Source organism: Geotrypetes seraphini, chromosome 10, assembly GCF_902459505.1.
Source record: "Geotrypetes seraphini chromosome 10, aGeoSer1.1, whole genome shotgun sequence".
Lineage (NCBI taxonomy): Eukaryota > Metazoa > Chordata > Amphibia > Gymnophiona > Dermophiidae > Geotrypetes > Geotrypetes seraphini.
Genome location: NC_047093.1, coordinates 20490841 through 20507939, shown reverse-complemented (window position 1 = coordinate 20507939; position 17099 = coordinate 20490841). Strand labels below are relative to the sequence as shown.

At 45.2% G+C, this 17099-nt stretch overlaps 1 protein-coding gene across 3 annotated transcripts; it reads right to left on the bottom strand.

Moving 5' to 3' along the window:
- Positions 1–318: 318 nt before the first annotated feature.
- On the bottom strand, positions 319–16555 carry COPRS (coordinator of PRMT5 and differentiation stimulator). Of its 3 annotated transcripts, none has more exons than XM_033961691.1 (6): positions 16366–16555; positions 16060–16144; positions 6099–6422; positions 4049–4088; positions 3085–3208; positions 319–848 (listed from the first exon to the last, which is right to left on the bottom strand). In XM_033961691.1, the coding sequence occupies exons 2-6, from the start codon at positions 16079–16081 to the stop codon at positions 792–794; spliced, it is 567 nt and encodes a 188-aa protein (XP_033817582.1). In that variant the 5' UTR covers positions 16082–16144; positions 16366–16555; the 3' UTR covers positions 319–791. The 3 variants fall into 3 exon arrangements, with proteins under 3 accessions (XP_033817582.1, XP_033817583.1, XP_033817584.1); XM_033961692.1 differs by having other exon boundaries at positions 6099–6395; positions 16366–16544; XM_033961693.1 differs by lacking the exons at positions 3085–3208; positions 4049–4088 and having other exon boundaries at positions 16366–16536.
- Between the last annotated feature and the right edge of the window lie 544 nt (positions 16556–17099).

Here is a 17099-nt window from a genome sequence, read left to right as displayed (position 1 = left end):
GATTCTGGCCCTCGAGGACCGGAGTTGCCCATGTCTGTTCTAGACTAAGAAACCAAACATATTACCTAACACAGGGCTTTCACGAAACCGCGGTAGAGATTTTTACCGTGGGCCGGAGAGGTAAATGCTCCAACACTCAATCAGTTCCTATGAGCATTAGAGCATTTAGCTCAGTGATTCCCAACCCTGTCCTGGAGGAACACCAGGCCAATCGGGTTTTCAGGCTAGCCCTAATGAATATGCATGAGAGAGATTTGCATATGATGGAACTGATAGGCATGCAAATTTGCTTCATGCATATTCATTAGGGCTAGCCTGAAAACCCAATTGGCCTGGTGTTCCTCCAGGACAGGGTTGGGAACCACTGATTTAGCTTACCGGCCCGCAGTAAAAAGCTCCACCGCAGTTCAGTAAAACTCAGCGAAAGTCTAGCACTTTCATCTACCTGGATGGATAAATCCAGAGTGTGCATTTGGCTCTTTAATAAAAGGAAAGAGAAACTATCACACATGGTTTCCTGTGTTATACTTTTTGGTCTAGGACCATTCTCATTCAACTGAAATATTCAGTTCTGGCTGGCATTAAAAATTACTAAAATAAAAAAAAAAGTCTTAAACGGAAAGCCACAATGAAAAAAAAAAAATCATCAAGATGCCAAACCCTTGCCCAGGGCCAGCCTCAGGAATCCACGTCATCAAACTGTCCTGTCTCACAAGCAACGACGGCCACAGTCGTTATCAATGGCGCTGCATGGTGCCAACTAGGAACATACATGGAGGAGTCTTCCTGCTCTATGCTGGCTGCCACCAAATCTTTTGGCTGAAAATCAGGGTCAATATCTTCAAGGTCTAGAGGAAGTAAAAATGACATGCCTAAAAATAAGGCCAAAACAACGTTAACCTCAGCACTGATTATAACTCTTACCCCCTCTATACCTTACACCCCAGGTGGAAAAGCTACTCACCAAAACAGGAGATCCTACCTTACCACGGTAGAAGCACAAGAAAGACAGAAAAGGTGACCTGTGATGCTCAATTCCTTTACAATACAATAAGGGACATAGGTCACCTTTTCTGTCTTTCTTGTGGAAAAGCTACTCCCGGACAAGTGAAGCTTGATTTCGCCATCTGCCTAGTAACCAAACTGCCAATAAGTAGGTACCAAACAGAGAGATGCACAGGAATGGGGATCTCAGAATTCCTGTGGGGATGGAGGAAATTGCTGTGGGAGTGGAAACCTAGGAGTGACCTCACTGAAACGACCAGAACGGAAACCCAGCTATACCACATTCCGGGAAAAAAATGAAAACCTTCCTCCTGATACTTTTCCTCCTTCCCCAATCCTGCCTAAGTATCCCCCCTCTCTCTCCCCGCTCCCTCCATTCCCTGCCCCTCTCTTCTCTATGTAAGTCGCCTTGAACCTGCATAGGTATGCGCGACGCGGAAATAGGAAATTAGATTATCATGGGAGAGAGTACCGTAGTCAAAATTGGAAAGATCTTAAAAAAAAAAAAAAATTATCTATTTAAACAATACAAAATTGAATGGATTTTAAAATTATCATAAGTGGATTTTTTATTATTTTATGGAATAATGTTTACAGATTTTACCTATTTTAGTATAAATAATTTGCATTATGCATATCTTACTTTGAATGAGTTAGGGCCGCATTTTGTTAGTCAGTATCTTTATTGAATTGTTATTTTCTTTTATTTGGATCTTTATTTTTAATTACTTGTTGTAATTGCTATTGTGTAAACTGCCAAGAACTGATGAGTTTGGCGGTATATAAAAATAAACTATTATTATTATTATTGGTGATGCCAGGAGGACTGAAATGCACCGAGTGAGGCAACCGGTTCGGGTCAAGAGGAAACGGAAGGCTGCGAGCATGTAAGGGCTCTTTTTACAAAGCCGCATTAGCGGTTTAACGCGCGTAATAGTGCGCGCTAAAACACCGTCCGCGCTAGCCGCTACCGCCTCTTCTTGAGCAGATGGTAGTTTTTCGGCTCACGTGGGGGTTAGCGCGTGATAAAAAGGAGCCCTAAATGATAGCGTTGACATCTATGGGTAAGGATGGAATGGAATCTTAGTAGGGATGGAATGGAATCTTAGTAGGGATGGAATGGAATCTTAGTAGGTACAGACGGGAATGGGTGAAATTTCTGCTCCTGTGCAAATCTCTAGTACCAAATTCTGGAAGTACCAGAATGTCAACCTGGGAAAAAAAAATGGTTTGGAAGCATGTATAAATCACGTCCAACTGTACTTCAATAACACTGCGCAACAAATTTTAACTTTTCTGGGGCAAGAAGAAAATGAGGTTTAACTTTTTAGACTTTGACCTCCTGTGTATGAAAATAGCCTCTGTTTTCTCCTATCACGTATAGTTTTATTGGTTTTTTTTTAGCAAATCGCAAATATTTATGGCACGAGAAGTCATAATGTAACGCATTGCGCCGATACAAAATCGACGATTTAATCTTAACTGTGCTGATGAAGCTTGAAAATTGCTGATCATGCAATAGGCCTACAGAGAACTACATATTCCAACTCTGCCTCCTCACCCATAATAAATTTAAATTATACAGCACATTATTACATCATCATTCAAATTAATACTTTAGCTTAAAAAATCTAATTTGAGGCAAACTGTTTTAATATTTCAGATTGTTATAACATTTACTAAAAGCATTAGAAAATATATCAAAAATGTTAATTTTTGCATTATAATGCTCTTTTGCCAAAAATCAGAAGGTTATACCGAAAAATTAAGGTCAGTTTTGAATTCAGTGACCCCCAAATCACTACAGAACACCCACTACAATTTTTAGCCCCCAAACCTCTGTTGCACAGTGTAATCAAAGTATTAGAATTACAGTATATACTCTAATATAAACCGGGATTTTTGGGCCAAAAAAATTGGCCCAAAAATGGAGGTCCCGGTTTAAAATCAGGTCACCCCCCAGTGACCATCCGAAACCCTCCCGGACTTCCTGCAGGCCTGCCTTAGGCCGGGACATGAGGGATCCCTCCCGTCTCCTGCCCCGGCCGACACTAACAATTACCATCCTCCCTCATGTACCTGTTTGTTCCCTGGTGGTCCAGCGTATATCCTGCGCTGAAATCCTCCAGAAGATTGTAAAGATAAGTAGCCAGTGGTGCACCCGGGCTGGCAAGCAGCAGCAGCAGCGCTCCTTGATAGGCTGCTGCAAGAACAAACAGGTACATGAGGGAGGGTGGTAATTGTTAGTGTCGGCCGGGGCAGGAAATGGGAGGGATCCCTCCTGTCCCGACCTACCACTAGGTGGTTTCAGTTAAGGGGAATGGTTACCGGTAATCTGCTGGCTGGGTTAGAGGGCAGAGGAGAGTACGGGACAATCAAGCCATTGTGACATCACTGATGAGGTTGGCTCTTTTTAGGGGGGAAGAGGGTACAGGGAAGGAAGGTGAGACAGTGTTCAGAGCCTGGCAAGGAGGGGAGGGGGACAGTATTCAGAGCCTGGCAGGGAAGGGGGCTTGGTTCACAGCCTGGTAGGAAATGGGACTGAGTGCAGGGCAGGGAGGGAAGGGAGCTGGGTGCAGAACTTGGCAGGGAGGGGGGGCTGAGTGCAGAACCTTGCAGGGGAGGGCGTGATGGAGGGGGACACTAGGTGCAGATCCAAGCAGGGCATGGCACTTGAATATTAAGCCCCCGACTTATATTCGAGTCAACCATTTTTCCTCATGGGGTCTTGACTTATATTCGAGTATATATGGTATAGGTTGGCTAAAAGTTAATAGAAGTTTCCATACAGGAAGATCCAACAGAATGGCCCAAGTAAATGGAAATCTTAAGTTTCAGCGGAAGCAGCCTGCAACCTTCAGAGGAGGTTTCTAGACACCCTACCAACCTCCTTGGTCACCAAGGGTCACGTTCTCCTGCAAAAGCCTAGGTCTCTCCCTCTTCCTCCCCCCCCCTCACCACCATTACTGCCACAGTTATTCCTGGGAACTCTATGACCCAAAGTCTCTGGATTTAAATTAAATCTCAATGTCGCTGTACATACCTGGAAAATTTCTGAGTGCCAGCCCTTCCCTTCATATTCCCTGCAAGATAGGAAGAAGAGGGACAGCAACATCTGGGGAGGCACAAATTTAGGAAGTAGAGCTGCTTTTCTGTCCAGCCTCTCTCTTTTCCTTCTGGTTTATAACGTGAAGGGGGAGCATCTCGTCTAAGTTCATACCACCGTATTTCCCCGAAAATAAGACAGTGTCATATTAATTTTGTGTCCAAAAAAAAACCAACAACACACTGGGGCTTATTTTTTTCATGTACAATGATCATCACTCCCTTCCTCTCCTCCACCCCAATTCTTCCTCTTTCCTTTCTTTCCCCCATATGTGCAGCATCATTCCTCCCCTCACCCATCCTCTTGTGCCTTCTTTCTATCCCTCCCTCCATCCCCCCCCCCCCACGTAGAACCGCGCCAACCCTCCCACTGCAAGACTGACATACCTCCTTCCAAACAGCAGCATCAAATTTGACCATGTGACTCCTTTGCTTTTCTCTCTCCATTGGCTCCCGGTTTATTTTAGAATTCAGTTTAAGTGTTTACGTATTGTTTTTAAGATCTGACATGGTATCTTTCCTCTGCTATGGAATGTTTATAGATTTTCATATGCGAGAGGCATTCATCGATTTAAACTTTCTCTTCCTTCTAGGAAAAGAATTCAAAGAGTTAACAATTTTAGCAGCTCTCTGGCGTTTAAATTTCCCCAACTATGGAATGAACTTCCCCTAATTTTGAGATGTCCCAGTTCCTTCCAACTCTTCCGTAAACTTCTAAAAACTTTTTTTATTCGCTAAACATTTTGAAAACTAACTCTCTTTTATTTCAGTTTACTTTATTATTATTTTTTTTTTAAATTTATTGTTAACCACGTCGAGCTTCCTTTGGTTGAAGACCCGTTATATAAGGTTAAGTTTTAGTTTAGTTTAGTTTAGCATCAGCAGCATTCTAAACAGGCTACTTCGCGGCCTTCTCCCGCTGGGGCCTTCCCTGTGCTGCATCGCTGATGACAGTGATGCGGCAGAGGGTAGGACTGGCAGGAGAAGACCATGAAGCAGCCTGTTTTAAAGTGCTGCTGACAATGCTGTTTGGAGTCTGGGTGATATCTCAGTCCCGCGGTGGGAGGATCGGCGTGGTTCAGATAGGAGAGAAGGAAAGATGCTGCGCAGGGGGATGGGTGGGTTAGCGGGGTTCGGCTGCACGGCGGGGAAGGGGGAGCGCTGCTGCTGGCGAATCCAGGGATGGAATCGGGGAGTGTCCGGGACATTCGAGAGGCAATCTAAGTAAGGCTTATTTTTGGAGTAGGGTTTATATCAGTGGTTCCCAAACCTGTCCTGGAGGACCCCCCCAGGCCAGTCGGGTTTTCAGGATAACCCTAATGAATATGCATGAGAGCGATCTGCATATAATGGAGGTGCCAGGCATGCAAATCTGCTCCATGCATATTCATTAGGGCTATCCTGAAAACCCGACTGGCCTGGGGGGTCCTCCAGGACAGGTTTGGGAACCACTGGTTTATATTAAGACCTATCCCGAAAATCATGCTAGGGCTTATTTTAGGGGTAGGGCTTATTTTGGGGGAAACACGGTGTCTGAGAATGCAGCACTGTAGTTGGAGCTACAGCCTAGACACCCTGAGGTTGTGCGTACAGGCCCATGCTGCTCCTTAAGACCCTGGGCAGGTCACCTGCTCCCCCTTGCCCAATTAAATAAACTGTGAGCCCACAGGGAATTATGCTTCAGGATCTAGATAAATTCATGTAAACCGTTCTGAGCTCCCCTGGGAGAACAGTACAGAAAATTGAATGAATGAATGAATAAATGCAAGCAAAGGAGCTGGATTAAGGAGCAAAATGGTTCATCTTTGATTGTTTCAACCTGAGTCTCACTTCTCTCCTGCTCCCTGCAAGTTGCCTCCTAGGAGGGCAGGTGCTTGAGCTGTTCTGCTGAATGTGTCCATATGCAGTAAGAGTGTGTAAGTTAGGGCAGAAAGGGCCTTTATCTGCCATCATGCTTCTATGAGGACAAAATAAGTTATTTTTTTTACCATAAGGGTCATCAACAGTGAGTTCCTTATCCCAATCTTCTTTTTCATACTCCATGTCCATTCTCGCTTCAGGGATGAAGGTAATGGCAGGATCACAGTCTCCAAAGTCCACATCTAAGTCATCAATGTCATCTTCGTCATACTCATCCATACTTTCATCACAATCCTGGGTGTCTGAGGCTGTGTCACAATTTGGCACATCCCCAGCACTTTCCAAGTTCCCAATCAGACTTCCATAATGCTTAGGCCAGCAAAAATTTCCATCCGTACTGCTTTGAGCTTCCTTTTGTAAATATTCTGCAGTGAAGAGAAGTGAAAAGAGAACTAAAGGAAAACACTTAAGCTTCCAGCATCATTTTTTTTTTTGTTTGCACCATTGTCAAAGTAATTCAATATAAGGAAGTAAAACTCAGCAATATTTGTATGCAACATAGACTTAACACTGGAAATGTACGCATGCTTCAGCTAACAATCTCAAACAGGCAGGGCCGGCTCATCTTATGGACCAGGTGAGGCCCTGCCCAAGGGAACCAAATTCCCAGTCTGAAGGACAGAGGTCAGACTGCAATTTTGGCACCCTTTATCAGTGCCCTGAGCCAGTGCCTCACTTGTCCAGCAGGAGGGGAAGATACTGGATTGTAGCATGGGATGTTGCTACTATTTGGGTTTTTGCCAGGTACTTGTGACCTGGATTGTCCACTGTGGAAACAGGATACTAGGCTACATGGACCATTGGTCTGACCTAGTATGGCTTCTCTAATGTTCTTATGTGAGCCAAGTAGAGGACAATTGAGCCATTGTGACATCACTGATGACGTTGGTTCTTAGGCAGTGGTGGAAGGAGGCATTATGACATCACAATCACAGCTCTGGAATGTTGCTACTATTGGGATTCTGCCAGGTACGTGTGACCTGGCCACTGTGGAAACAGGTCCAGTATGGCTAGTCTTATGTTTTATCACTTGTGGGGGGGGGGGAAGATATCAGACTGCAGGGGGGGAAGGAAGAGCCAATGCAAAAGTTGACTCATGACGCCACAGTCCCTTGAGCTGGCCCTGCAAAGAGGAGTAATAAAAATACAGGAAAAGGGAGAGACAATATTTTGATTCCCAAAACATCCTGAAGATAAAAACAGGTTCATGACACACAGGGATGACAGGTCCTCAATACTGGCATTTTTCCTAACAAGGCCTAGCAGAGTTTCATTGAATAAATAAATGATGGCACATGGGTCTGGCCTCTGTACTATTTTTAACTTTCATTTCTTTTTATTGTCATGCACTGGAATAGAGAATGACATGGGGAAAAAATTTGTCCCCGTCTCCGCCCCGTCCCCATGAGCTCATCCCCGTCCCCGCGAGCTCGGTCCCCACCCCGTCCCCGCAAACCATCTGATCCCATATGCTCCCTACTTTCCAAACAAGGAAATGTAACAAATAGATGCCTATTACTATCCCTCAGATGGGAGAGGTACCTTACTGGACTCCCTCCCACTCCTCATAAAATATGTAAAAAATGTGCTATTGAATTGCTACAGAATTTTCTAAATCTTGCTGCAGAAATACCAAAGATCTACCTCATGAAAAAAGGGCTATGTGGGTAGTTCTACAATAAAAATGGATTTATGCCTGGAGAAAGAAAATTAAAAAAAAACACCTGAATTCTTCTGCAATTAAAAATCAGTATTGATTCCTTTGTAAGGAAGAGGCAGGAAAAGGAGAGATCTTGAGAGAGAATGATGGGGAAAAATAGAGAGAGGCTAAGATAGAGATAAATGAGAGCATGTACTCTGAGGCTAATCTCTTCTTCCTTATGCCCCCCCCCCCCCCCCCCCGCAAGAAGGCTTGAAACTTAAATTTATTTTTCCTTACAAAGGATTGCGTGGTCAAGCAGCCCCATCCCGCCATCTCCATCCTTCCCTTCCCCCTCACCTTATGTGCTGAATTGTTCTTCTCCCAGCGGCATGCTTTCAACAAGTCATATGCGCACGGCTGCTTCAGTTGAATCTTCTCTCACGTAACTTCCTGTTTCCGGTTGCATCAGAGGAGGATTCAACTGAAGCAGGCGCGCCTGCGCGTGACTTGCTGAAAGCGTGCCGCTGGGAGAAGAACAATTTGGCACATAAGGCGAGGAAGGGAAAGAAATGGTAGGACATGGCGATCGGGTGGGAGGGGGATCCTGGACCGCGCGATCCGTGACCGCACGTCATGTCCCCTTCACCGTGGAGACAAGACCATTCCCCGTTCCACAGGGCTGTGAATGGCCTTGTCCCTGTACCCACGGCGACTACAATTTTCTCGCTCCCCATGGCAAGCCGCAGGTATCAACCACCATGTCATTCTCTAATCTGGCAATAACACAATCTATGTACTCCACAAGGGTCCTCAATCAATACTATAACTCAAATGGCAGCACAACTTCACCACCATTAGCATACCCTTATGCCTTCAAGACTTTTAGTCAAGTTTCAAGGATCCTCAGCGGCACCACTTGGAGCTCAATAACATTTCATTGCTCCAAGCTTTATGTGTCTACTCGTCATCGGGTCCTGTTGTAATATTAATTATCACGTTCTATTATTTACTCTTGCTTTATATCAAAGTTTATATAATATTCAGATTGATATTTAAAAGCTGTTACTTAGCTTTTTCGTGTGGCCTCTGGCAAGGGGAATGTCAAACCGACATGTTTCGCTATAAGTAGCTTTATCAAGGAAAACCCCCTACGAAAACAGCAAAAGTTATATTAATATAAATACATCCCACTATTGCTCTCTAAGTAATCCACATCCCTTCGAAATCACCCAAACAGCAACCCTCTTACCCCAGTATTAAGCCGCCAGCACGTACGACCACTCAGTCCTTAGTGATGGCGGCAGCGTCTTCTGCTAACGTTATATACAGCCTAACCCGGGAACACTGTACTCACGTGAAGACGTGGCAACAGCGTCACGGGACCAAAAGCCGGTTTTAAGGTGGAAATACTGCTTCCATTCATTTAGTTTTAAATCAATTTCTTACCAGAGCCCTCCACCCGGCACAGCTGGCTAAATCAAAGTACCCCACTCCAATTCACCATTCATACCATGGGGTGTTAGTGTTTAGATGGTAAATCCACCGTTGTTCTTTAAAATTCAGCATTTGTTCACTGAATTTTAAAGAACAACGGTGGATTTACCATCTAAACACTGTAACACCCCATGGCCGCCATCACTAAGGACTGAGTGGTCGTACGTGCTGGCGGCTTAATACTGGGGTAAGAGGGTTGCTGTTTGGGTGATTTCGAAGGGATGTGGATTACTTAGAGAGCAATAGTGGGATGTATTTATATTAATATAACTTTTGCTGTTTTCGTAGGGGGTTTCCATAATAAAGCTACTTATAGCGAAACATGTCGGTTTGACATTCCCCTTGCCAGAGGCCACACGAAAAAGCTAAGTAACAGCTTTTAAATATCAATCTGAATATTATATAAACTTTGATATAAAGCAAGAGTAAATAATAGAACGTGATAATTAATATTACAACAGGACCCGATGACGAGTAGACACATAAAGCTTGGAGCAATGAAATGTTATTGAGCTCCAAGTGGTGCCGCTGAGGATCTTTGAAACTTGACTAAAAGTCTTGAAGGCATAAGGGTATGCTAATGGTGGTGAAGTTGTGCTGCCATTTGAGTTATAGTATTCTCTAATCTGGAACAGGCACAAAATCACAGAATGCTCCACTAAGGGCTCCTTTTACAAAGGTGCGCTAGCATTTTTAGCACGCGCTACCCCAAAAAATACCACCTGCTCAAGAGGAAGCGGTAGCGGCTAGCACTATTCCGCATGTTAAGGCCCTAACGCACCTTTGTATTGTTTTCTGCCCTCAGAACCCTACAGATATGCATTTCAGCACACACACGCAAAATTAGCTAGCTGAAATGCTGCTTTAAAAAAATAAGTAAAACTACTTTTGACTAAGAAAACCTATTTAGTAGTTTGAGGCTGGACCCCTCTCTATGTCTATGTGGTGCAGAAGTTAAGAGCTACAGCCTCAGCACCCTGAGGTTGTAGGTTCAAATCCCATGCTGCACCTTGCGACCCTGGGCAAATCACTCAAACTCTCATTGCCCCAGGTACATTAGATAAGAGTGTAAGCCCACTGGGACAGATAGGGGAAAAAATGCTCGAGTATTTGAATGTAACCCACTTGGGCTATAAGTGGTAAATAAATGCTAAAATAAAATTTTGAACCCTGTAACTTTTACTTACAAATACTGAAATTCTAGATACATAGAGGGGCATAATCGAAAGAAATGTTCAAGTCCGATTTGGACGTAGGTCGCTAGTCGCTCAAAGTCGGCAGCCTCAAAAGGTCCATTCTCGAAAAGTACATCCAAAAGATTTTTTTTTTCCCCCCGAAAATTGTCTCTCTGTACGTCCAAGCGTTTGATCGTCTATTTCGTCCAAGTCCCAAACACCCAGTACAAGAACGTTTGGGTGTGGGAGGGGCCAGGAATGTGGTGTGATGCACTGGCAAACCAGAAATGGCAACAGAGCACTGGGGCATCTTACAGGGCACTTCTGTGAACTTTACAAAAAGGGTGCCACAAACATCTCACCATAACTCCCTTATAGGTCATGGTGAGCACCCCAATACCCACTATATCCACCTGTCTACAACCCCAATAGCCCTTATGGCTGCAGGTGGCACCTATATGGCAGTAGAGTGGGATTTTTTTTTTTGGGGGGGGGGGTGTTGGTGGGCTCACATTTTTCACTATGAGTATAGTGGTTAGGAGTGACTTATGGGCCTGGGTCTTCCTCTCTATGTTCACTAGCCCACCCCACGGACTACTTAAGGCACCTCTATGCAGCTTTACTAGGCTTTCCTTGCCAGGTGCTGATGTTCTGGAGGCAGATATGTACATTTTTATTCTGATCTTTGTGGGGGTGCGACGGGGTCAGTGAAACCTTTGATTATTCCTGCAGGCCGACTAAGTCTTGGTCAGCCCACATCCCGCCCTAACCACGCCTCCAAAAACGCCCCTTTCAGCTCTGGGCACAGCGGGATTCAGAGGCCTAAGAAGTCTCTGGATATGTCTAAAAACCCGTTTCGATATCAGCACTTGGATGACCTGTCTTTTAGATCACCTTACGTGCCAACTTGGGTGTGTTTTTAAGACGTATTTTTGTTTCAATTACGAGCCCCATAGCTTGTAAACTTTAGACTAGAGAATGACACGGTGGATGTTATCCGCGCCTAGCCGCGGGTAACCCGCCAAAACGGTTGAGGGGGGAAAAGGTGCTCACCGCAGGTACGGGGACAAGGCCATCCACCGCCCCGTGGAGCGGTGAATGGCCTTGTCCCCGCAGTTAAGGGAGGGAACACGCGCGGTCACTGATCGCGCGCGGCCCCCTCCTTCCTTCCTACGACTCTATCTCCCTCCTTTCCCTTACCTTCGTGGCGCATTTTAAGGTTTCAGAGTACTTGTTGAAAGCCGCCAGAGCCTACGTGCGTGTGTGTGCAGAAGCTTCTCCTTTGACGCAACTTCTGGTTGCATATAGGCTCCGGTGGGTTTCAACAAGTACTCTGAAACCTTAAAACACGCCGAGAAGGTAAGAGGGAGAGAGGGAGACGCATGGATCGCGTGAGGGGTGCCGAAGGGCAGTGAGGTGGCGAGAGGGAAGGGTGGATGCTGCGGGGACGGTGACAGATTTTTCCCTCCGTGTCATTCTCTACTTTAGACTACAGTAAATGATTAATGCACAAAAAAAAACAGCCGTGCAATTTTTCAATTTAAATCCCAACCTTTCTAATGATTCAGAACAGTTCTGATAGCAAGATTTATCAGGATTCGAAGAGGTTTAGCACGATCCTCTGTGATTTAAGACCACGAGTTCCCAATATAATAATGTTGAGAGTTATTGGTTCTGCGATATGTAGTAGGGAACAGATGGTCGGCCAGAATTGTTTCCAGAACTCTTGCAGGTGGATACAATAAAATATGGCTTGGGAGAGTGTACCCACCTCTTTATTACAAGACCAACAAAGATTTAAGCCGGATTTATCAATTTTAGATAATTTATAGGGTGTCCATATTGCTTTCTGTATCACAAAGAACATGGATTGAATTATGGCAGCAGATTTCAGAGACTTGTGTATGGAAATCCAGATGTGCTTCCACTGCACATCAGTGAGATCTTATGCGAGATCAAATTGCCATGTCAACTCAGTTGCCTCAGCAGTCAAAATATATTACTTGGTGGAACACTGCTTGTATAACTTCTAAATTATGAAAGAAAGTCCAATTGCGATCATTTGTCAGGACTTGGGAACCGCTAATCCAATCCAATGTTTAATAGATCCTATTAAACATAGTGATCTAATACTGTAGATCCTTAACCACTACCCTTTTCTCACTAGTGTACACTTCTCCCTCCGTATTCGCTGTGATAGGGGATTAACAGAACCGCAAATACAGAAAAACCGCAAATAACTTTTTCATATGTTATTCGCTGTTTTCTATTAAAAATCACTGTGAATATGGTGAAACCGCGAATAACATGGTGGGAGACCTGGCCTGTTTCTGAAGGAGGGGCAGGGAATAAAGTGCCAGGAACCGGCGATTTTCTCTGTAAACGCTCGGAATCGGCGATTCCTCTATGCAAGCTGATGTAATTTGGTGGGGGGGAGGGGCCAGCAAACAAAAAACCGTGAATAATCGAAACCGCAATTGCTGAAACCGCGAATACGGAGGGAGAAGCGTACGTCCGGTGCTGCCTTTTGTTACTGCTCTCCAGCTCTGAACTATGGGCTCCTCTTACGAAGGCGCGTCAGCGGTTTAACGCACGTAACGGCGCACGCTAAACCGCCGGCCACACTAGCGACTACCGCCTCCTCTTGAGCAGGTGGTAGTTTTTCGGCTAGCGTGGGGGTTAGTACGTGATGAAAAGTCACGCGTGTTAAACCCGCTAATGCGCCTTTTGTAAACGGAGCCCTATAATCCTGTACATAATCATTTCTGTTAAGGTATGTTATTTTTATGATTGTATGGTTTTTCTTTACTATAACCAATAAAAAAAAAAAAACAACTTATTGAACTCAAAAAAAAAATCTCAACCTTTCAAATGACAACAACTGCTGTGGGACACTAGAAAAGAAACCAGAGGCAAAAATTTCAGCTAAGATAAAAAGCTATACAACAACAACAACAAAAAAAAACTCAAGTTACTTGCAGCACTGGGTTTATAAAAATGACCGAGAACTGTGGTGGCGAACCTCTGGCACGCGCACCGTTGCCCCAGCATAAGAGTTCACCAGAGGGATGCGGAGCCGGGCTGCTCACCTTCCCCTCTCCACACGCACCGAGGACATTTCTCACATCACCCGCCCCTCTGCCCAGCAGCCCAATGGGAGCGCTTCCTCCCTCCCCTGTCTGGCGTAAGGCGGGCGGCTCACATGCTAACGTACGAGTTGTTTCTTTCTAAACTAAAACCTCTGCATTCAGGTTAAATTGCCGTGTTGGCACTTTGCGATAAAATAAGTGGGTTTTGGGTTGCACTTTAGGGGTCTCTAAAAGGTTCGCCGTCACTGACCTAGAATATCTGGGATTAACCCATCCTTCTATTTGTAGATAATAGCAGGTCCTGCTTACAGGATAGCACACCTTCTAAGAACATAAGAATAGCCCTGCTGGGTCAGACCAACAGTCCGTCAAGCCCAGTAGCCCATTCTCACGGTGGCCAATCCAGGTCACTAGTACCTGGCAAAAACTAACAAAGACTAACAACATTCCATACAGAATCTCAAAGAAAAGCAAGATTCCGGAATCCCAGAGAGTAGGAAGATTTTAGAATCCCAGAGTAGCAACATTCCATGCTACTGATCAATGTATTCTCTTTCTCTTATTTGACTTTCAGTGCTGTTAATAACTATATTTTTGGAACTGTTTCATGATAGTCCTATTAATTTTCAAATTTACTGATGTCAACTCTACCTCGTTCATTGTATTTATGTTTATATTTGGACTTTTTACTACTGTTTTACTGTTAACAAAGTTTTTATATTGAATTATATCTGCTGTACACCGCCTTGGGTGAATCTCTTCATAAAGATGGTTAATAGACGTCAATAAACAAACAGTAACATAGTAAATAACATCAGATAAAAGACCTGAACGGTCAATCCAGTCTGCCCTATAAATTACATGCTTTACAATTTCATGATTACATTAAAATGTCTTTTTTTTTTTAGTTGTTTCTGGGCCATAGACCTTAGAAGTCCACCCATTACTGTTCTTAGGCTCCAGCCTATCCAAGCCACCTCCTTTGTGGGATTCAGGACCGGATTCTCAAAACCTACCATGCCCTTAACGATGGTAACTAAACCAGTTCCAGCTAGTTTAGCTTTCCAGTTGCTGAATAACAGAATGGCTCATCGTGGCCATTTACAAGTTTCCTAGTAGTCTCCGCCCCTGCCATGCAAATGTAGTATAATGAGGTCATTAATATTAAAATGGTAGTAAAATGGGCTCATTAATATTTTAAAGGAGCACTCCGGGCAATTGTTTATCTTTGCTGGGTGATTCCCTTAACCTCGTTGTGCCACATTTGCAGGCAAAATTTTCCAGCAGGGTCTGAGCTGTTGTAGCCTTACTTTTCCGGTCATTATCTGAGCATTGTTTGGTTCAAGCACTGACAGGAAGGTAGGACTTGACAGCTCAGACCCTCTACTCCCCCCCATTTTTTTTTTTTTTAAACCAATTCCTCCCTTCCACTGATCCGCCCCAGGGTTGTTCGATGTCCCCGATGATGCCAATGTCCCCCTATCCCCCCCTCCCATACATACACCTTTAAATTGAAGGCTAGCAGGAGGGATGCTCACTTCTTCCCGCCACCAAGGCCACCCGCCTCTCCCACCTTTAAACTGAAAGATGGCAGGAAGGATGCCCACTTCCTCTCACTGCCAGGGTCCCCTTTAAGATGAAGGCCAGCAGGAGGAATGCCTATATCCTCTGGCCAGCAGGCCCACCTCTTCAAAATGGCAGGCCTTCCCTTCCCAGGAGAGGAGCCTTAGGCACATGGGCACTAGGTCTTAGGCCTCTCTCTGGTACATCCCAGGATGCACCAGGAAGGGGAAGACCCGCCAGTTTGAAGAGGCGGGCCTGCCAGCTGGAGTAGGTATCCCATCCCTCCTGACGGCCTTCAAAGATACAGGGAGTGGGGGGTTATCGGGGGGACCCCAGCGACAGGAGAGAGTGGGCATCCCTCCTGCTATACTTCAATTTAAAGGTGCAAGGGGTGTCAGGGGGTGGGGGACCCTGACGGCAGAAGAGAGTAGGCATTAATCCTGCCTTCCTTCAATTTAAAGGTGCATGAGGGCGGGAGGCTGTCAAGGGGCAGGAGACTCCGGCAGCAGGAGGGAATGGGCACTCCTCCTGTGGATCTTGTACAGGATGTGTATGGTGGGGCTGGGCAGCGGTATATGAGAAGGGAACATTTCCCCCTACTGCTGTCTCTGCCAGTTAGTCAGCTAAGCTGGCAGGACTCGGAGAGACCTGCGGCTCAGTCGAATGAGGCAGGGAGAGTAGCTTTGACAGAAGGGCGGAACAGTGCTTAGTGATTGCTCTTCTCAGCAAGTGCCAGACACAGTTCTTCCCGCTCTTTATCGGCAATTATCTGCACAAATAGCATGCATATAATTTGCATGTTTTTATGCGAAGAGTCGCCTGTAAACTAAAAATAGCTCCCACTACGTCGACTCGCTGGATTTTACTTGCAAGTTTTGAGAATCCGTACCTCAGACTGTGAAACATATTCCAATTAGAGATTCTCTGTGTTCGTCCTATGCTTTTTTGGATTCCGCCACTATTTTCCTCTCCACCACCTCCTTCCAGAGAACATTCCAGGCATCCACCACCCTCATGGTGCCTCTCCAGGTCTGACTACCTGCCATTAATGTCTGCATTATCTTACCTCTTTGGGGTTTCCACATCATGGTACTATTTCCAGTAAAGGAAGCCTTTTGCTCAGTCTGACACTTGCCTTCAACTGCAACTACCTACAATTCAAATAAATCATCATAAATATTAGCACCCCTGTTGTAAACATTTCGGCGGCTCAATAGCGCAGCTTTGGGAAAGGACCCGTTAGGGAGGACCAGCGAAATAGCCCATACTCTAGGGTTTGCTTTCTTGATTTGTATTTATATGCAAAGAGCAGACCTACCACTCCATTAAAAGAAAAGCGTTCACCCCAGTGTTTTTTTTTCTTCAAACTCACCTCATTTTTATGTCACAAATATGCGCCTGATGTTCTTAAGTGCATCCCTTTTTTTTAATTTCTTGGAAATTCCCCCTTAAATACCGCTCTAAACTCACGCGCTCAGAGCCCCTCTTCACCCCGCCCCCGTTCAAACGTGGCGCAGAGGCAGCGCGCGATTCACAGAAGCATCTGCCACCGTGACCCCGCCCCTTCTGACGCAACTTCCTGTCTCGGGAGGAAGGGGATTAACATGTGCTTCTGTGAATTGCTGCCGTTACCGCTACTACGAATTTGGAAAGTAGGGGGTGGGGAGGAGGGCGATAAAACATATATTTTATTCTTTGCTAGTTGATCATGATGAGTGTGACTTGGGCTCTTTATCTGCCGTCATTCACTAGGTGATAGCCAGCTGTCTCAAGGGCCTGTGACACCCTGAGACAACTTTTGCATGTCCCCACCCCTCAAGGGCCTGTGACAACTTTTGCATGTCCCCACCCCTCAAGGGCCTGTGACACCCTGAGACAACTTTTGCATGTCCCCACCCCTCAAAAAAAATCTGCTCTCTCTCCCTCCATTCTTTCTCAAGCCCCTCCCCCCTATCCTGTTGGACTATGAGGTATGGGCTAGGATTACGAGACCTCCAGATTTACCTAGACTTCCTGTTCCGCCCAGGACATTGCAGTGAGAAGGCTTCTGGGGCAGGCTAAGAGCTGCAGGCTCCCCTCACTTGAGCATTAAATTTCAGAGGAGGT